Source organism: Peromyscus eremicus, chromosome 6 (genome assembly GCF_949786415.1).
Source record: "Peromyscus eremicus chromosome 6, PerEre_H2_v1, whole genome shotgun sequence".
In the NCBI taxonomy this organism is placed as follows: domain Eukaryota; kingdom Metazoa; phylum Chordata; class Mammalia; order Rodentia; family Cricetidae; genus Peromyscus; species Peromyscus eremicus.
In genome coordinates, this window is record NC_081421.1 from 81,019,112 (window position 1) to 81,040,114 (window position 21,003).

Here is a 21,003-nt window from a genome sequence, read left to right on the forward strand (position 1 = left end):
AGGTCCTTTGCCCGAGTTGATTGTTTGGTGTTCTCTGTGTTACAGCCACTGTGTGTGAAATACATCCAATGGGACATGGCCAGAACCATTCACTGTAAGTCGTCTGTGACTTCTACAGAATGACATGCAGCAGAGGAATCAGAAAAGCCCAGGAGGGGCTGGAGGGATAGCTCAGTCTGTAAAGTACTTGCACACTGTGCATGCTCGACCAGCTGAGTCCGACTCCTGGCACCTATGTAAAAGCCAGGCTAGGAAGTGTGAGCCTGGCTATTTCAGTGCAGGGAGAGGGAAGCAAGAAGAATCCTGGGACTTTCTAGCTAGGAGATTCAGTCAAATCAGTGAGCTTCAGGACCAGTATGAGACAAAGTCTGAAAAAAAAGAAGTAAGGTAGAGGATGGTTGAAGAAGACATCTGACATTATCAACCTCTGATTTCCATATGAACCCCCCCACATGCACATGCACCACACACACACACACACACACACACACACACCCTTTTAATCTCATTTATTATTTGTGTCTACCTACTTAACTTTGATCATATCCCCTTTAACTTCCCTTTTTCCTGTTAGTTCATCTGTGTTTGAGTTAATGTTTTTTTTGTTTGTTTGTTGTCAGGGACAAGGACAGAATCTCTAATTAGTGGAAAAATACAGACCCCCGATAAGACAGGGAACTAGATCATCTTACAGTCAGGTTGCCTAGCAACAGGACATTGAGTAGAGCCCTTGACCTTTTCACCCTGTAAACATCCTTCACAAGCATCCTGTTAGCTTGCCCCACCCTGTGCAGATAACAGCTTCTTGCTCCCCCCACCCTGCAGGAACTATATAATCCCTCCTGGAGAAAAATAAAGTTTCACCTTGATCAGAATCTTGTCTTGGTGTATTTCCTTTGTGTCTCCTGTCCCTATCATTCCGTCCTTAGGGTGGTCGAGAACCCGTTGAAGCCCTGCTGGCTGGGGCAGTTTGCTTTTAAATTTTATTGACTCTGTGGATTTTACATCATGCTTTCCAATCCCACTTATCTCCCTATCTCCTGGAATCTGCCCTCTGCCCTTGCACCCTCTCTCCCAAATCAAAAACAAATTTAAAAGAAAATCCAAAACCAAACAAAGAAACAAAAAAAAAAAAAGAAGAAGACTCTTGTGGAAGCTGCAGTGTGGCCCTCTGAGACACACAGTTTACCCTTTAGTCAATGTTTAATAAGGGCTGGCTTAAAGGATTTTGATCTTACCAGATTAATCAATAAATAAAGGAAATAATCTCTTCTCTTATCTCACAAGCTTTTAATTAATCACTTATTTCACAGTGACCTCACATCCTGCCTGTGAGTACTTATTTCTTAACTGCTGTAGTAGCAGCAGCTGGAACTTGGCACAAGGACAATGCCCCGCAGGGCTGTCCTCCAACCTGTTCCTAGTTACAGGTAGGTCGAAGGAAGTGCTTGGCAAAGGCCAGAATCCATGATCTGGCCCTCATCAAAGGATGCTTTTAGCATCTAACAATGCCTGGATCCTTCAAAGGAGCCTATGATTGACTTAGGCGAAAACACCCACAACCCCAGTCACAAGCAGTGGGAATATTTATGGGGAGACATCTTGAGAAGAAGAAGAATTCAGAAAACTGAATGTTCAGTTCAAGAAAGACTTCTAGGTGAGAACAGATGTTGAGTCTAGAGCCTGCTCACCTCTTCCCATTAGGCTAGCATTGCTTCGAAGCCCGACACACAGGATACACAGCCAATGGAGATACTCTATACTGCAGGATGAACGAGGACCTGGCACAAAAGGAGCACCATCCTGAATCCCAGGGTCAGAATTTTCAGAGGACATCAAGGACCGTATTTGATTGGGAGCTCCGATCACAGTCTCATTACTCACCTCTTCCCATGAACAAAAGAGCAAATGACACTCAACTGAGTCCATGCGGTCTGTAGAGCCACAGGCTATAAGACAAGACACAGAGTAAGTGGAGTCCAGACAAGGCTGATCTCAGGCAACCGCAACCATGGGGAGCATGACGTCAATTAAGCTTCTCAAAGCAAAGCCTGGGACTGTCTGGTTGGAAACTGGAGAAACAAGGAAGAGAAGGAAAGAACCAACAAAGTGATGAGCTGAACGTTTACAGTGGGGGGACATAGTGACCCTGGTGGAGGATAAGGAAATGGAATAGGCGGAAAGGAAGGGAAGACTGAAGCAGAGTAGACAGCAGGAGCCAAGGACGGTTCAAAGTCCAGAGCGCCGGGTGCATGACAGGTCTCCCTAACAGTACCAGCAGTGCGGGCTCCTACTTGTTACCCCATGTAGCCAGTTTTAAGTACACAGGCCTTGGGAGGAAGTGGCTTCTCTTCATATAGGCAGAGTTCTTCTTCAGGCCCTGTAGCAGGAAGGAGAAAGAAGGACGTCAGGTGGGCAAACTCACTCTAGGAACATCCAAGAGACTTTAAAAGACAGATCTAGAAAATCCACCCAACCACCCTGCAAAACCAGTCCCACCACCACCATTCAGCAGGGATGCTGAGGTACCCAGAGGTTAAGAAACTTCCTCACTCTCCCATGGCTAAGAGGCTCAGCCCAGCTGTGGCTGCCACTCTGCTCTCTGTGCACTTCCCTCCTGCCTCCCATAGGGGGCACTGTCACTCCTGGCTGCTCTATGATGAAAAGAAGCAAGGAGCCAGAAAACCAACAGGGCTGAGAACTTGCATGGGGCTCAGAAGGGAGCCCAGGTCCTGCCCAGTGATTCAGCAAACCCTGAGTGTGAATGGAGAGGGTGAGGGGGATGCAGAGCAGGGAGAGGCCAGCTCCAGTGTGATCCCTGAGCACTCTCCCTGAGCCCCAACCAACCTCATCTCTAGCTCTGAGGCAATGGAGTGTGTTCCAGGACACCTCAGCAAAAGTGCACAGATCATTTCTAAAGACCAACAGAGAGCCAGAGCTACCCCAACAAGCCACACCCATCTGTGCTCAGAACAAGGGCTTCTGCACACCACAAACACCCCATCCCTCAGCCAGGCCACCTCTTGCACACTCCCAAGGCCATGCCATGTGGCCCAGAACCAGAGCTGGTGAGAACTAACTGAAAAAATAAATGCATCCCTTCATGGAGAGTGGAGGAGAAGGAAAAACACTTCCAGGCTGAGATCTGTTGCTGTACTAACGGCTCCAATACACAAATCTGAAAAAAGTAGGTCTTGTTCGTGTCCAACCAGAGAGTTCAGCCTGGCTATGAGTAACTGTGAGATGAGGGCCACCACTAATACCACATGCATCTCTGCCCTGCCTACTGCTTCCAGCTGAACTCAGCCCCAGGATGGAGGGACATTATTGCGTGTCCTGCTGGGCCTGACCCTGTGCCACACACAGGGGAAAATTCCAAAGAATCTGAATAAAAATAAAAGTATGATCTCATCTCATAGAGGAACATGAGATATGAAAGAAGAGAGGAGACAAGAGCACACCCACCAACAGAACTCAAGATAAAATCTTCCATGGGAACAGCCAGGATCACAATGCTTCCCTAGTCAGGAACATGAACTGACAACATCATTCTGCAGATCAGGCAGGACCATTGAGGATGTCTTGGTGCTGCACATCAGTCGGCCTTGGTCTCAGCCTAATGGCTGCAGGAACAAACACATTCTTCACATGTTCTGCATACCACAGGTCCTGGGCAGGAAACCCAGGATGTACAAAGGCCTGACTTTCCTTTTTACACAAATCAGAGACAGACACTGAATGCTGCCTTTAGAAGCCAAAGGCAGTCAGGAGCCCAGAACAGTCTCTGCTGGCACTAGGACCTTGAGCAAGCAGCTTGCCCTCCACAGTCTCAGATTCCTTATCAGTCCAGTGGGACATCTAATTCTATCCAGGTGGCCAGCTGTTGCAATGATAAATGGACTCCACAGATCTAAGCGGCTGATCACAGGTCCTGGCAGAAAGCCAGTGCTCAATAGATCCTTGTTATTCTTCTTTTAACCCTCAGAATAGGGAAGCATCCTGGAAAGGGGGCAGGGAAGGACAGCCAAGAGGAAGGAGGACCAGGGCATCACCTCAAAACGGGCCAAGAAGTCCTTCAGGTTTGGGAAGGCATCCAGGCACTTGGGCTGAAATACACGGTGCTGGTCAAGGACATCATAGACAAGGAAATCCACATAGGTGATCTGCAGGAAGCAGGGTCAGTGAGATGGGATCTGGTAATCTGGGAAGAATGCCAACTCCCCCTCCTCACCAGTTACCCTCTTTACCTTGTCCCCTGTAAACCATGGCTGCTTCCCCAGGAACTCAGAGTAGAGCTTCAGGTGATCTGGGAGGCCCTCTAAGTACTCTGGCTTCCGTTTCTCCTGAGGTAGAAAACAGTTGTCACAACCCTTAGACACCAGTGCTCTGGAGAAAGGCTGCCCTCATAGGGCTGTGCAGAAGAGCAGCCTCTTTCTAATCCTGGGCCTGTGCTGGTGTGCAGGCTTCTCTGTAATGCACCACAGTCTTGGTAATCAGACTCCTACTTGGTAGCAGAGTTCACTTGGAGCTTAAGATGGAAATGCCACACTAATGCCTAAGTTAGATGGGAATGCCACACTGTCTCTGAATCTGTCACCACTGGCATCCAAACCAGGCATGGTATATTACACCCAGGACTTTAGGGTAACTGACAGGTTCTGCACCTAGAAGTAGAGTGGAACCAGAGAAGCACAGTAGTTAACAGTCTGAAGAGACCAAATTATTTCCAAGGGATGACACAAGAACAGAGTCAATATTTGAGCAGCGTGAGCAAAGCTGAGCCATGTTTGATGCTGAAAGGGACAAAGGTCTTCAGGCTGACCATGGGCTGCCTGTTAGGGAGAGAGGCCCTGAGTATTGCTTCTACAGGCAACTCAGCTCTGGAAAAACTGTTGGGTAGATTTCTGAATGTATCAGACATTTTCTTCTGGTTTGAATCTGTTCACTCAAGGAGCAGGCAGATGATGTGTGACCAGCTAGGCAAGATGAACAGTGGTCAAGTTCAAAGTTGAAGAGAATTCTGAATACAAGAATATATAGTAACTAAATACCCAACCATGGCTGTCACAGTAATATTAAATATTTCTAGGCATTGATACACAGTGTTTATTAATAAGATTGGAGGGTTAAGGAGGTGAGTGTGTTGGCTGAATAGGAAACCCTGGAGAATCGTAATGGGCGGGTTCAAATACCAAATAGAACAAGTATGGATATGAACACAAGCCTTTAACTTCTCCTTCAAACCCCTGTCTGCCCCAGTAAGGACTCACAAAGTCAGGGCTATAGCATACCACACTCATCTGCATTCAGGTGTCCATAACCTGGTTCTCCAAAATGTCCACACAAACCCTCTCATTTTGTCTCCCAATCTGAGGTACACACAGCACAGGTTCACTCTCAGCATCCCACCCAAGAGGATGGCTTCTGTCCCCCACCTTCAGCCAGCCTCACATAGGTTGTGCTTGTGGCCAAGGTAGAGCCAGATGGTATTGCTCTGGGTGATCTTGTGTGATCCATCAATTAAGTAGGGCAGCTGGAAAGACAAGCAGGGACAGTTCGATAGGATATGAGGTCCCAACATTCTTCCCTGGGTAAAGACAGACACAGGGCCTGGCACTCAGTGTGCCTGCCATTAGAAGCCCTCTATGAACACGCTGCCCACTGAATGGAAGAGGTGGGACACAGCCCATCACAGAAACACTGTGAAGCCACCAGGAATGGGAGCAGGAGAGTTGAAGCTCTGATCCCAAACCCCCTCATGCAGGCAAGGAGATGAGGTGAGGACACCATGCCTTCCCCAAACCTCCCCTTCCCGCACCTATATTGGGAAAGTCTAGGCCCAGCCTGAATTTCTCACTCAGCCACTGGCTTCAGTCATTAGGAGCTGTAGTGGACAAAATAATGTGAAAATATCTCTCCCTATACATTCTTCCCTTTCCCTGAGATCCTCCAAAAATGCCAAGGGAAGCCACCCTTGTTAGAATTCTGCCCTCACTCCAGCTACACGGCCGCACACATGCAGTTCAGGAGTTAAGCAACGGGTCTTGCATCTTGCATCTTATGTCATCAATGTGCACTGGCGACTACGTGTGTGAGGCGTGGACACACAGTCAGTGCATGCATGGTGTAACTCCATAAGAAGCCCGCCTGAGCATGTTCACCAGGAACCCTTAAAAAGCCAGAGGCAGGCACCACCCTCTCTCTGTTCTGTTCTGTCTCCCCCAGGCCTGGTTCTTCTCCTCCCATCCCTCTCCCTCCTAATAAAGCTCTCTGCTACTAGGCAGTCGTGGCTGTGCCTCGTGATCTTTTCGCACGGTAACCAGCGCCGTTTATTATTTATTTCATGCCTGAGGTAGGGAATCTGTAAACTGACCCATTCATTCTCATATGCCAAGGTTGCATAAGTGAATATTCCTTCAAAGCCTGTAGGTCCCACATGACTAAGCTTTACAAAAGGTATGGGCAAGCACTAGGCAAACCCCACACAATTACAGGTTGAGAGGGAGGGAGCGCTCCACTCCCAGGGTTATGTATTGAAAAAGGAAGCTGCACCCGCAGGAGGTTTCTGTAAGGGGTAAGCTCTGGGTTCATCTGGAGGAGAGCCACAGAGCTGAGAAACAGGGAACCAGGCAGAAGCTACTGGGCATCGATGGACACAGTTGGGGAAGAGTCTGACCAGAAGAATGTCATTACCATCCCCCATGGAGTATCTCTTCTCTTGGTAGTCTGTCTCTGTGTATTCCAGGAGCAGGCGAATGGCGTGACCCAGCTGTGAGAGATGGCCGGTAACAAGTCACGGCTAGTGAGATCCTAAATTGACCTCACCTCCTCTAGGAAAGCCTCCATCTCTAATCCTAACGATAGAACAGGGCCAAGTATAGGACTCCTGACAGGAAACAGGAAGGAGACTCTAGAAAGCGCTGAAGAGTTTCTTCCTCCTGGAACCAGGCCCTAATACTTCACTGGGTCCCAACCCAGGGCCCTTCCCACTTAGCAGCCTAACCTTTTAACTCACCCCACGGACATTCCAGTAGCCCAGAGTCACGGGCGTGTTTTCTGTTCTAGCCTTGGAGACTGAGCAGACAGGATGGATGGATGGACTTCACTTTCAGATACCAGTACACAGGGGGCAGTGTCTGCTTGCATGAGGTTCCTGAGTCCTCCTTCCCCACTCCCAGATGGCCCAAACTCAAGGCCTGAAGCCCAACTCAGCACGACTGTAGTGAAATTCGGTCCAAACTCTGCAATCTCCAGGGGCAGGTCTGAGCATTCAGATACCAAAGGCAGTGACTGGCAGGCCTGCTGTGGTGGCTCCCTGCCCACAGCCCCTCCCCCTGCTGGGTCCTCAGGAAGTTGGCAGTGCCCTGGAGACTGGCCAGATAGGCAGAGAACAAGGCGGCTCTCCCTCCTTTCACTGAAGGGCTCAATTTTCACACCTAGACTGTGGGAATCTGTCATCTCAGGAGGCTTACCCCTCAATATAAGGACCAGAAAGTCATGCCCCAACTTGAGAGTTTAATCCAGCGTGTATCACTATTTCCAAGACTCCTCTAGCCTGAAACTATCAAAACCTCATTGTCCCACAGCCTAGAGTTACAGGAACAAGAAGTGACATGGGAACGACCCCAGGACCGTGACAAACAGCACAGCTAAGAGTCTCTGTGTTTCCTTTAGGGGATTTGGTTGGAGATGAAGGCCTTTGATCATCAAGCTAATGAGCATATAATTGAATCAGTACATTGGCCATAACTGTGATTTCAGTCCAAGAACCAGACACAGAGGGCATGGGGACTCGGGGCTTCCCACCACCACTGACAGCAGACTGTTGGCAGAACCTCACACTCACCAACACGGTGGGAGGGAACACAGAGCTCACAGCTGGAGTTTGCCGGGGTGGTTGAGCATGCGCTCCAAGGACCCAGACACCTCTCCTGCTTCCAAGGGGTTACAGAATCCTGATCAGAGGAGAGCCTGCAGTATCTGCACAGGATCTAGGGAGGTCAAAGCCAGACTCTCAGCTGTCCAGCTCTCCCCAGCATCAGCTCAGGCTCCTGATTCATGTGTGTTTGGGTATGAGAGGGTGGTTCAAATGCCCTTCAAGTCATTGTGGGACCTGAGACTTGAGGTTAAAACTCAAATACAGCCTACCAATGTTACTTGAGAGCCAAAGTTCCCTTGTTCAGGTTTTTAGTGTTTGTCTTAGTGATTGTTCTATTGCTGTGCAGAGACACTGTGACCATTGGTCACTCTTATAAAAGAAATTTATAATTTAATCGGGGCTTGCTCACAGTCTCAGAGGTTTAGTCTATTATCCTCGTAGGAGAGACCATGGTGGCGTGCAGCAGACATGGTAGCTAAGAGTTCTACATCTGGATCCAAAGGCAGCGAGAAGAGAGAGCCACTGGGCCTGGCTTGGAACCTTGAAACCTCAAAGCACACCCCAGTGAGAGACACACTCCCTCCAACGAAGTCTCACCTAACCTGACAAGGCCACACCTCCTAATCCTTTCAAACAGTGCCACTTCCTGGTGACCAACCATTCAAATCTATGTGCCTATGGGGGCCATTTTTATTCAGACTGCCACAGTATCACTGATGAATGGGTTTAAAAACAAACTCAGGAGAATGGAGAAATGGCTCTGTTGGTAGAGACTTGCCAGGTGTTTTAGTCAGGGTTCCTGTTGCTGTGATTAAACACAACGACCAAAAGCAACTCGAGGAAGAGAGGTTTACTTCAGTTCTCAGGTCTCACTCCATCACTGAGGGAAGTCAGGTCAGGAACTGCAAGCAGGAACTAGAGCAGAGGCCATACACGCATAGAAAAAAAGTACTTACTGGCCTGCTTGCTATGGCTTTTTCAGTCTGCTTTCTTACATCACTCAAGACCATGATGCTCAGGGGTAGGTGGCATCTCCCACTGCCTACACCCCACACCTCACACTCCCACACCCCCCTCATCTTCCACACCCCTGTCCTGTGAGCTGAGTGCTCCCACATCAATCATGAACTACACTACAGACTTGTCTACAGGCAATCTGATATAGGTATTTTCTCAATTGAGGTTCCTTTTTCCAAATAACTCCAGCTTGTGTCAAGTTGATGAAAAACTAGCCAGCATGTAAATCAATACGGTGGCTCTTCAGAAAATTGGGAATCTATCTACCTCAAGATCCAGCTATACCACTCTTGGGCATATACTTTAAGGATGCTCCATCCTACCACAAGGACACTTGCTCAACTGTGTTCATAGTAGTTTTATTCATAATAGCCAGAACCTGGAAACAACCTAGATGCCCCTCAACCAAAGAAAAATGGATAAATAAGATGTGGTACACTTACACAATGGAGTACTACTCAGCTGTTAAAGAATGACATCATGAAATTTGCAGGCAAATGGATGGAACTAGAAAAAAAAAAACATCCTGAGTGAGGTAGCCCAGACCCAGAAAGACAAACATGATCAATACCTAGCCCAATCGTGATCAAAGAAGCTTCCACCAGCAGCTATTGGGCACAGATTTAGAGAACCACAGTCAAACATTAGGTGGAGAGAGAGCCCAAATTGGAAAACTCCATTCTTTCCCTCCCCTTGGAGCTCAGGGAACCCCTGGAAGAGGGGAAGGCAGAAATACAAGAACCACAGGGGTCAAGGACACCAGGAGGACATGGCCCACAGACTTCACCTAAGCAGTGCTCAGAGGGACTCCCAGAGACTGAAGTGGCAGTCATGAGCCTTCATGGATCTGAGCTGGGTCCCCTGCATATACGTTATGCTTGTTAGCTTGGTGTTTCTGTGGGAGTGTTAACAGTGAGGGCAGGGTGTCTCTGACTCTCTCGTCTGCTCATGGGACCCTTTTCCTCCTGCTGGGTTGCCTGATCCAGCCTTGATATGAGGGTTTGTGCCTGGTCTAATTGTATCTTGCTATGCTGCATTCAGTGGATATTCCTGGGAGGCCTGCTCTTTTCTGAAGGAAAACAGAGGAAGAGTGGATCTGGGGGAGAGGGGAAGGAAGGGGGGGACCCAATTTTCTTTAATGGGATGGCTGCTAGGAGTTTGACCATGCTCCAGGGAGTAAATGGGCAACACAAACTGCACTTGGTGGAAGTTTGGGTTTGTTGTTGTTATTGCTGTTTGGGTTTTTTGGGGGGTGTGGGGTACAAGGGAAGATGGACCTAGAAGGAATGAGAAGAGAGCATGAACAGGGTGCATTGTATGAAATTCCAAAATAATTAATAAAAAATATTATGTTTATGGGGGGAACTAGCCAGAATATCAAACATGGGTTCTATTCCCTAGACCCCACATTAAAAAAAACGAGACATGGTGAGGTGCACCTGTAATCCTAATGCTAGGGAAATGGAGACAGGAAGTTCCCAGAGACTTCCTGGATGGCCAGTCTAGCTGAATTGGTGAGCTACAAATTCAGTGAGAAACCTTGTCTTAAAATTAAAGTGGAGAGTAATTGAGGAAGATACCAGATATCAACCCCTGATTTCTACACATATGTTGAACACATGTGCACACACACACACACACACACACACACATACACACATGCACACAAGACTCAGTGAGGGAATAATTGTGTAATTCTATAATCACAGTTCTTCGGAGGTAAAAGCAAGAGGATCAGGAGTTCAGTTGCCATAGCAATTTGAGGCCAGCCTGAATTGCATGTCTGAAAAATAAAATAAATAAATGAAAATGGACTTGGAGGGAAACTCACGGACCATCTCATTAAGAATAAGAGAGGAAAGTAGCAGGTCAGGAAAGCAGTAAATATCAGTAGCTGCCAGGAGGGAAGAATGGAAAATGGGGAGTGAGTGGCACTCTTTGGGTTAGTGTCCAAGGAAGCAGGTAGGCACAGCAATGGAGGTTTGGAAGAAGCCGTATGAGATGAGGGAGGCCTTCAAAGAATGAGAGTCAGGGGAAACATGCTGTGATTTGGCTGCTATCTGAAGAACAAATAGGAAGGGGAGAAAGGAAGAGCCATCCCTTTTGAGTTAGAATTCAGTAGAGCAGCAGGCTTAGCACATCATCTGTGAGCAACTGCATCAAGGACAGGGCTTTAGGGTCTGTAAGTATGTTATCTCATTCATGGAGTAATTATTCCTCCCATCTCTTGACATGTCTTCGGGTATATCAGGTTTCTTGAGGATGTGGTCTCCCAGCCAGATCATTGACAAGTCTAGCTGGGTAACTCTTAAGGGAGGAGACAATAATATGTATTTGGAATCTTATGTTTTGAACAGTTTAGAATGCCATGTCTGTACCCAGGGCCAGAGGTAGAACTCAGATTCTACAACTGACCAGGAAGAAGTACCTTCCCTTAATGGGACTAAACAAAGCCCTGATACCTTCCTCTTCCACCTCCTCATTTGGTATTTGAATCTTAAGGAGGAGCAATCTTGATGTTACCCTTTATACAGATAACAGAAAGGCAGAGAGCTGATTATGACAATTCAGTTTGTCTTCAAATGGCTTCAAAGTCTGCTAATGTCAGTCTAGCTGCCTAACACCAAAGAGCACTGTCCTTTGTGCCAGTGCTCTGAGTTGGGGGCAAAGAGCTGTCTTTGAAGGTTCAAAACCAAGTGGCAGGTAACGTGGCCTGTGGTTGACTTTGCCATGTCTAAAGGAACTCGGCAGACATAAAAGATAGTGAATAAACATCTTTTGTACCTACTGCTGCAATTAGAGGGTTAATACCTAAAGCTGTTTGCATCTCTGTGTACTTCCTCTTCTGCCTTTTCTTGTTTATAGAGAATGCTCAGCGCTCAAGAGCATTGATGCATCGGCAGGCCCTCAGGGACTATAACGCTTTCTCTTACTTTCAGAATCTGTGAGACCATTTGGGGAAAAGATGTAAAAATCCAAGTGATGAGACATATTCCCAAGACTTGCAAGAGAAACGAAGCTTGAAAATATGGCTATATATGTACAGACAATCTTAATTTACTACACTGTGCCACATACATAGTTTGGATTAAATTCTTGTTATAAAATAGAGAGAGACATGAAAAGGATATAAATATGAAAATAGATATATTTTTGGTAAGAGGGTAAACTTTTTTTAAAACCTGTAATAAGGGTGGATTTTATACAATAAAACAAGATTTTTTTTTTTTTTTTGTTTTTCGAGACAGGGTTTCTCTGTGTAGCTTTGCGCCTTTCCTGGGACTCACTTGGTAGCCCAGGCTGGCCTCGAACTCACAGAGATCCGCCTGGCTCTGCCTCCCAAGTGCTGGGATTAAAGGCGTGCGCCACCACCGCCCGGCAAAACAAGATTTTTTGTCCTAAAAATGAAAGATAAAAGTTGAAGACAATTTTTTAAACTTTAAGTCAGGTTGTAGATAGCATGGATAAGTTATACAGGTCTGTGGATAATACGTGTCTGATGACTAAAGGTTATTAACTACTAAGGTCAAAGTCCAATAACTAATACCAAAATTATCTTTAAGTCAACAGAGTTCTCCTAGGATATTGGTCTCTTGCTCTACTAAACATTGTTTCATTAATATAACCAGGGAAAATGAGTCTTAACAAAATCAAGATTTATTTAAAACTGTTCAGTGTTTTTTCTGAACCTGATCAAAATGTCAATGAAAATTAAAATTACAAGATTGGCAATGCTGTCCTCCTGGGTGTTCACCAAAAAATTGGGAGTTCTATACCAGTAAAAGTAAGGGGGTTCATAAGGACTGCCAATATTTTGGCCCTTGCCCTCCAAGGCCAGCCAGGACCCATGAGACAGGATCAATAGAATGTGTAGGGCACATTATGGGGTTAAGGAGAAACCTGGAGCCAGGAAACTCCCAGGAATCTACAAGGATGACCCCAGCTAAGACTCCTAGCAATAGTGGAGAGGGTCCCTGAACTGGCCTTCTTCTGTAATCAGATTGGTGACTACCCAAATTGCCAACAGAGAGCCTTCATCTAGTAACAGATGTAAGCAGATGCAGAGATCCACACACAAACACTGGGTCAAGCTCCAGGAGTCTTGGTGAAGAGAGAGAGGAAGGATTGTATGAGCCAGGGTCGTCAAGATCATGACAGGGAAACCCACAGAGACAGCTGACCTGAATTCATGGAAGCTCACTGACTCTGGATCGACAGCTAGGGAGCCTGCATAAGACCAACCTAGGCCCTCTGAATGTGGGTGATAGTTGTGTAGCTTGGTCTGTTTGTAGGGCTCCTAGCAATGGGATCAGGACCTGTCCCTGGCACTTGAGCTAGCTTGTGAGAACCCAATCCTCATGCTGGGTTGCCTCACCCAACCTTGATGCACGGGGAGGAGCTGGGTCCTGCCTCAACTTGATGTACCATGCTTTGTTGACTCCCATGGGAGGCCTGCCCTTTTCTGAATGGAGACTGAGGAGGAGTGAATTGGGGGAGGGGGAGTGGAAGGGATGGGGGAGAGGGAAGAGGAGGGGGGAGAGGAAACTATGGTCAGTATATAAAATAAATGAAAAAAAGAATGTGTAGGCATGTTATTATGGGTTCTGTGGATGTACATATGTTATTTCTAATGGAAAAGGTCTCCTGTGGTGTGTATCCCCTCTTCTGCTGACTTCAGGAGACACCCCCACCCCCAAAGCCCATGTGGAATCAGTCCTGACTGGATAGGAAGTGCTGGGAAAGCCCCAGTTAAAGCCTGAGAAAAGAATGCACATGACTAGCCCAGGGGTGCCCGGGCATGACAGAATGATCTCACACATCATCTAGCTGTGATTCCACCTAAGCCCTGTGCCCATGAGTGGTGCCTGACCCTCGTGGTGAGAGCAATCCTCTTTACTCAGTCTACAGAGTCAACAGTGCATCACTTCTAGAAACATCACCATAGCCCCACCAGCATACAACATTTCACAAGCTTCCTGGGGAGCTCTCAGCACACTCCATTTGACACATAAAATATCACCGTTGGGGAGCAGATGAAGTCTGAGTGAACGTGTATTGTTGATATGAACATGTCTATGGCAAGAACCACAATGCCTCACTCAGACCCATGAGAAGGACAAGGCCTTCCCCAGGTCAGGCTCAGAAGAAAGACAAGGCCTTCTTGTGGTCCAAGGACAGGCGTTGACAGTATGTGCAGAAAGTACCAACCACAGTTTCTTCCTCCAGGATGACTGTCAAGGACTGCTCCCCTACAGACCCTTACAGAGATGAGCTGGCAGACCTCCTTGTTCACACGTGAATAATAAACCCGCCTTCTTGTTCAGCTGTACACACTAAATTTCTGGGTGGCTACTGCATCTCCATCATAGCACATGGCCTGCCGATCCCAGTGTTTTCTGGACTTGTTTCAGTCTTTCTTCTTTTCCAGGTGCCCCAGTCAGGTCCACCCCAGAGCCATGCAGGTCTTGGCAATCAACCATTCTATTGTATTCAAACCTGAACGCAATCACAGCTAATCCCATCATGCCTGTACAAAACTGGGTTTGATCGTCACAAACGCATCTTTGAAGTTCTCCAAGAACTGTCTGGCTAACACAGTGTTGAAGGAGACACAGGGAGCCTCGCTGACCAGGAGATTTACTGACAGTGATTCCTTGGGTGCAGGAAGGACAGGTCATAAAAATTAGCAGAGAGTAGGGTAAATTCAATTCCCTTTCCCCAAACAGAAAGGATTGACCAAGAATGAAGGTCCCCATGCCAGGGGAGCTTCAAGCCAGAAGAAGATATCAGAGACCCAGTAAAGACAATACCCTAGAAATCTAATATTGACACAGCCACAGATGTGAAGGAAGAGAGGCCATCCAAAGCCACATCATCACTCATTGAGACCCAGACCCACAGGCTTTTTCACAGTTCAGAGTCCCAGTACATATTGCAGTGAATGAGAGTCCAGACAAGCACACTTTATCCTCTAGAGAGCTTTGTCACTGCTGTGAGGGTCTCAGGTTAGAATCAAGATATTTCAAACTCCTTCTGTTCCATTAGACTCCTCAGAGCCAGCACGACAGGCTCGGAGCTCAGACTTCTGGAAGCAGCTGTGACACTCGGAGAGTCCAAAAAGCAAAAGGACTGAGACACAACACAGAGCTAGTGTTTCAGGCTTTATTGGCGATGAGAAGGCCTGGGGCAGCCCCCCACTGGGGGACTTGAGATAGTATTGACCTTTAGGGTAGTTCTAGGGAGCAGAGTTCAGGGCAGACATCAGGTCATAGAAGAGGACTGTGTGGTTGGCTTGGGGCACAAATGAGGAAGGGGTCTTGATGAAAGGAAGTGGGGAGATGGAGATTGCATGGGCTTGACTAGGGTCGAGCTGAGGAGACTGAAAAGCTGGAGAAGGCAGTGGGAAGGAGAAGGAAGTGCTGCAGGGCAGAAGGCCAGGTGTCCCCAGGGCCTGGAGGATCCCCAGTGTGGACTGGCACTCCCTGTGAGTGCCAGCATGGCAGGGGCCTAATCAGTGCCCCACTGGGCTATCTTAGTAAATACAGGTCTTGGCAGGAAGCGGTTACTCTTCATGTAGGCGGAGATCTTCTTCAGGCCCTGTAAATTGGAAGGACACAGCCAGAGCTCAGGTCTGCAGCCCCCCTATGCTGAGCAGTCCCACCAGGAATAGCCTTTCTCAAAAGCTCAAGCCCTGGAACATGGCACAGCTAGCTTAGCTCCCAGCCCTGGCAAGAGAACTCTTCAATTCCTATAAGGCAAGAGAGACTAGACCCTATGAAGGTGCTTTATTCCCACTAAAGGTTACAATACATGCTCAGGAAACACCATGACCAGCTATCAGAAAGCAACCTGAGGTCCAGAAAGGTTAATCAACTTCCCCTGCTCACATGGTAATGATCAAGACAGGGCTGGAATCAGCCTGGCTCTGGGGCTGCCCTTCTCTCTCTCTGTCTCTCTCTCTCTCTCTCTCCCTTTACCCCCCTCCCTCAGACATGCAGCTGGAAAGTACTTTCTAGCTTGTATTTACACACACAGGAGGGATGTAACAGGAAAAAAGAACCAGAAAGACAAGTGGAACCAGTGACTCAGCAAATCCTGAATGAAAGGGACATCACATTCTAAACAATTTCCTGAGAGCAGAGCTGAGGATTGTTCAACTGGTTCCTGAGTATAATCTCACTGCACCCTGGCTGTCCTCATCTGCACCCACAATACAGGAACCACTCCATACGACTGTACGTTGTGCTACAAGCCATACACCAAACTGGAGAACACACAGACAATTCCAGAGGGCACAAAGAGATCCACAGCTGTCTATACACAAGCTGAGCTAAGGTGCCACTCTGTTTCTCCACACACCCACCCTAGAGCCATGCCAGCTATTGGACATTCCCCTAGGACATCCAGCCTGGGCCAGAACAAAGCTGATGGAAATTAGTTGGGAAAGTACATCCTTGATGGGGAATGAACAAGGCCAACAGATTGCTGTGTAATAATCCCTTTGTACACTGTGGGAGATTTGTCACTGTGATTGGTTTAATAAAGAAGCTTGACTGGCCACTATCTAAATAGGATAAGGTTATGCTGGAGAGCCAAACTGAGAATGCTGGGAGGAAGAAGGGTAGAGTCAGGAGTCACTAGCAGACTCAGAGAGAAGCAAGATGGGCATGCCAAACTGAGAAAAGGTACCAAGTCATGTGGCAAAGCATAGATAAGAAATACAGGTTAATTTAAATGTAAGAGTTAGCTAGTAACAAGCCTGAGCTATTGGCCGAGCATTTATAATTAATATTGAGTCTCTTTGTTGATTATTTGGGAACTGGTAGACAGGAAAGAAAAGTCTGCCTACAACAGATAGCAGGTAGAAAAACCCTTGGATCAAGGTCTCAGATTCCCTATTGTAGATGACTCAAGACTAAAATCAGGTGAGGTCCAGGCTGGGCTCAGCAGCCATGGGGAGTAGCACATGCATCTCACAGTCTGGGTTTCTACAGCTCTCTGCTGATTCAGTCCCAAGCTTGTGGCATTTGTATGTCCCCCCCACCTTTGGGGATTTTGAAGTGGTAATTTTGCCCCATATGGGTCTTGACAGAAAGCTCAAAAAGCCCTGCTTGTTTTCCTCTAGTCTCAGATTAGAAAAGCATTGTGAAAGGGAGTGTTAGCTTCTGCTGCAGCAGCAGCAGCCCTGTCTCTGCCTCCAAAGCAGTTACGTCATCACCTGTTGTCAGGTACCTTCCCAACATCAGCTAGGCAACATGTGCAACATGTGCATCCCTTAAAAGTGCCCGCCAGGCACAGCTCGCTCTCTGGCCTCTCCTCTTCCTCTTGTTTCTTCCCTGTCTGTCTCTCTCACTCTTTCACTCTCCCCTTCCCACCTCCCCAATAAACTTCTTGCACTAACTCTGTCACAAGTGGCGTGTTTGCTTAGTGGTATACCTTGGCAGGGCCCGCCAAAAGGTACCCACTTCACCTTTCTTTTTTATCCTTACAGGAAGAGAAGAAGAAGGCCACCCAAGAAGAAGGAGGGTCAGGGCATCACCTCAAAGCGGGCCAAGAAGTCCTTCAGGTTTGGGAAGGCATCCAGGCACTTGGGCTCAAACATACGGTACTGGTCGAGAATATCGTAAGCGAGGAAATCCACATAGGTGATCTGCAGGAAGCCGACAGTGAGCGTGCTGGAACCTGACAACCTGGGGAGAATGGTAACTCCTCTCTCCACCTCCCTCCCTTTACCTTGTCCCCTGCGAACCATGGCCGCTTGCCCAGGAACTCAGAATAGATTTTCATCTTATCAGGGATGGCCTTCAAGAACTCTGGCTTCTGCTTCTCCTGAGGCAGAAAACAGGTGTCACCAACCTTAGTCACAGTCTCCCTATCATAGAGGCTGCTGGCCTTGAAGAGCTAAGTTCATGAATATCACCACCATTTTATTAGTAGCAAACATCATCTGTTAGAGATGACGGGAAGTCAGACAGGAACGCTATACTGTTCCTAAATCTGTCACCACTGATACCCAGGTGCTATGAGTCACATCCAGGACATCCTAAATATCATGGATGTTATGGTGCCAGAGATCCAGTGGAGCCACAGAAGCAAAGGATGTATAGATCCCAGGAGAAGACAAGGTTATACTGCAGTTTCTGGGGTTGCATAAGAATAGATCAGATATGTGAAGAGCCTGCATCAGATTTGAGCAATCACTAATATTGAAAAGAAGAACAGCCAAAGGTACTCTGACTGACCCTGAGCTCTCTCCTAGGAAGATGTCCTGACCCTACCTGATGCCAAAGACAGAACTCTTGGAAAGCACTAGGTGTATGTGTAGACCATTTTGCATGCCACTCCCAAGTCTGTGCATCCTATCTTTATAATGTGTTTGTAGGAGGGAGGTGTGTGTGTGTGTGTGTGTGTGTGTGTGTGTGTGTGTGTGTGTTTACCTATGTGTGCATCTGTGGAAGCTGAAGGTTGCTATCCAGTGTCTTTCTCAATTTCTCTCCACATTATGGTTTTGTGACAGTGTCATTCACTCAACCTGGAGCTCACAGACTGGCTGGGCTCATTGACCAGCAAGGCCAGAAATCCTCCTGTTTCCTTTCCTGAGGTGCTATGATTATAAGATCATGCTGTCACGCTCAGGTTTACTTGTCTTTAATGTGGGTACCAGGGACCTATAACTAAGTCCTCATGCTTACACATCAAAGACTTTGATCCCCTGAGCAATCTCTCCAGCCTCTATTTCCATCCTTTAAGTTTGTGTTTTAAGAGGAATTGTTAGTGTGAACACTGGGTTAAATGACACATGGAAGTGGTCAAAGGACAGATCCAGCCGAGATTTACAACTATACTAAAGGACTTAGATCAACTGTCCACCAGCAGAACATCAGCCGTCTCTTGCATGGTTACTCTAGTAAGGATAGTTTCACAGTGTTCATGTGCTGTCTCACTGGGGTTATGAGGAGCCTCCTGCATTAAGAAAGGAGAGCTTGGAGTACCAGCAACACAGTTCATTCACTGAGGGAGGATGCTGCAGATCTGAATGCATGACTTTAAGTCCTGCTGCAAACCCTGTCTGCTCCACCCCTGGCAACTCACAAAGTCAGGGCTGCAGCAGACTATCATGAGTTGTATGCGAGTGTCCATAACCTGGTTCTCCAAAGTGTCCACACGAATCCTCTCCTCCTCTGTCTCTCCACCTGCAGCACACACAGAACACTCAACCTGAGCATCCCACCCCAGCCAAGACAAGGGGGTTGTCCACCATGCCCCACCCTGTAGCCAGCCCACTCACAGAGGTTATATTTGCGGCCAAGGTATCGCAGGATGGCGTTGCTCTGGGTGATCTTATGTGACCCATCAATTAAGTAGGGCAGCTGGAAGGACAAGCAAGGACAATCAGATGGGATATGGGGTCCCTGAATCCCCTCCCTGGGTGAGGACCAACATGGGGCCTGGCACTCAGTGTGCCTGGCAAGGTGTGCCCTCCACGAGCACACTGCCCACTGAATAGAAGATGGGACCCAGCCCATTACAGAAATGCTGTGCCAGCCTGGCATGGGAGCAGGTGAGCAGAAGCTCTGATCCCAAACCCCTCAGCCCAGCAGGGAGATGAGGCGAGGACACCGTGCCTTCCCCAAACAGCCCTTTCCCGGCACCTACGTTGGGAATGTCCAGGCCCAGGTTGAATTTCTCACTCAGCCATTGGCTTCTGTCAAAGTTGGGGGCTGTAGACAAGATGAAATGAAAAGAAATCAGTCCTCAGGGACCCACCCAAGGAGTCAGGAGCAAGATACCCTGAGGTATCTGCAACCTCTACACTAAGTCATTTTCCAAGATGGAGGAGAGGGTATAAATAACCGGTAATAAGGGGAGCCTGGACCCATTCGGACCCCAGTAGTGAACCCAGGACAATTATGAATACAGGTGGACCAGGAACTCCATTCCCAATGTTGAGACAAGGTTTATCAACTATGTAATTCTGGCTGTCCTGGAACTAGATATATAGACCTGGCCAACCTCGAACACACAGAGATCCACCTGCTTCTGCCTCCCTAGTGCTGAAATCAAATGTGAGCTCCATCACACCAGGCCATTCCCAGTGTTTAAAAAACCAAACTGCCCCCTCAAGAGGTTCCAGGCTCTAACTCCAACTGTAGCAGGACTGCAGGCCTGAGGTATAAGAGGCTAGGCACAGGGTGATGGACATCACTGGGCAAGAGGGAAGCAGGTGACTGACAGGGAAGGTGCCATTACCATCCCCCATGGTGTATCTCTTCTCCTCATAGCTTGAGTCTGTGTACTCCAGGAGCAGGCGGATGGGGTGAGTCAGCTGGCAGAGAAGAGCAGAGACATTAGAGAAGGTTGGACCCTCACTGTATGATTTCGTCTTTTCAACTGAGTCCTCCCGCGCTATGCAAACACAGCTACCCCGCGGTGCATCACACCTGCAGAGCCTCATCTGCGCAGCCTCTCAAGTGTGTGAGCGCCAGAGAGCTAAGAGGAGTATCCCTCTGCTACAGCCCTGGCGGCTCGGAGCTCCCCGCCCAAGTCCTAGTCCTACCCTTCAGGCAGATCCCTCTTACACCGCGGACATTCCAGTAACCCAGTGTCATAGGCATGGTGCTGGTGCTGTGGTCTTCTGGCCTGGCTTCAGAAGGGTTGAGCCGGGGACTTTAAGGAAGCACGAAGAGAAAGGTGGGAGGGGCCTGGTAAACGGTCCCGCCCTCAATGCCCTAACCCCACTCAGGCGCTGCCTTTCCCTCCAAGCGTCCTCAGAGACTTTGAACCCTAAACCAAAGGGCCACCCACACCCTCATCCTGGGAGAGGCAGGAGAAAGATCCCTTGCAGCCTCAGGCCCTGGATTCTGATTGGGGTCCCGCAGGCGCGGCAGAGTCTTCCAATCTCCTTTAGCGCCTTCCCGCCCTCGCCCCCTGCTGGGTGCCCCAAAAGCTCACGGTGCAGCTTTCCTTTCCTTGAAGAACTTACTTGGCTTTGACCCCTAGACTGTGGAAATCCGGCATTGAGGGAGGCCCAACCCTCAGCGAAAGATAAAGCGGGAGCCCCTAACTTGAAAGTTTAATCCAGAACCTATCGCGGCGTCCAGAGCAGC

General features: G+C 48.1%; 1 protein-coding gene and 1 pseudogene across 1 annotated transcript; both read right to left on the bottom strand.

Annotated features, from left to right (window-relative positions):
- Positions 1-2,102: 2,102 nt before the first annotated feature.
- On the bottom strand, positions 2,103-6,718 carry LOC131913447 (glutathione S-transferase Mu 6-like; annotated as a pseudogene).
- Positions 6,719-15,052: 8,334 nt separating this feature from the next.
- LOC131913443 (glutathione S-transferase Mu 3) lies at positions 15,053-20,714 on the bottom strand. Its single transcript, XM_059266076.1, has 8 exons — positions 20,476-20,714; positions 20,147-20,222; positions 19,553-19,617; positions 19,185-19,266; positions 18,989-19,089; positions 17,630-17,725; positions 17,436-17,546; positions 15,053-15,493 (listed from the first exon to the last, which is right to left on the bottom strand). The coding sequence occupies exons 1-8, from the start codon at positions 20,509-20,511 to the stop codon at positions 15,404-15,406; spliced, it is 657 nt and encodes a 218-aa protein (XP_059122059.1). The 5' UTR covers positions 20,512-20,714; the 3' UTR covers positions 15,053-15,403.
- Between the last annotated feature and the right edge of the window lie 289 nt (positions 20,715-21,003).

Excerpts from the sequence above, each read along its gene's own strand:
- LOC131913443 (XM_059266076.1), bottom strand. The coding sequence starts at position 20,511 with ATGCCTATGACACTGGGTTACTGGAATGTCCGCGGT. Across the intron at positions 20,223-20,475 it reads GTTACTGGAATGTCCGCGGT|CTGACTCACCCCATCCGCCT; the intron begins GTAAGAGGGATC and ends CTTCTCTGCCAG. Across the intron at positions 19,267-19,552 it reads TGGGCCTGGACATTCCCAAC|CTGCCCTACTTAATTGATGG; the intron begins GTAGGTGCCGGG and ends TTGTCCTTCCAG.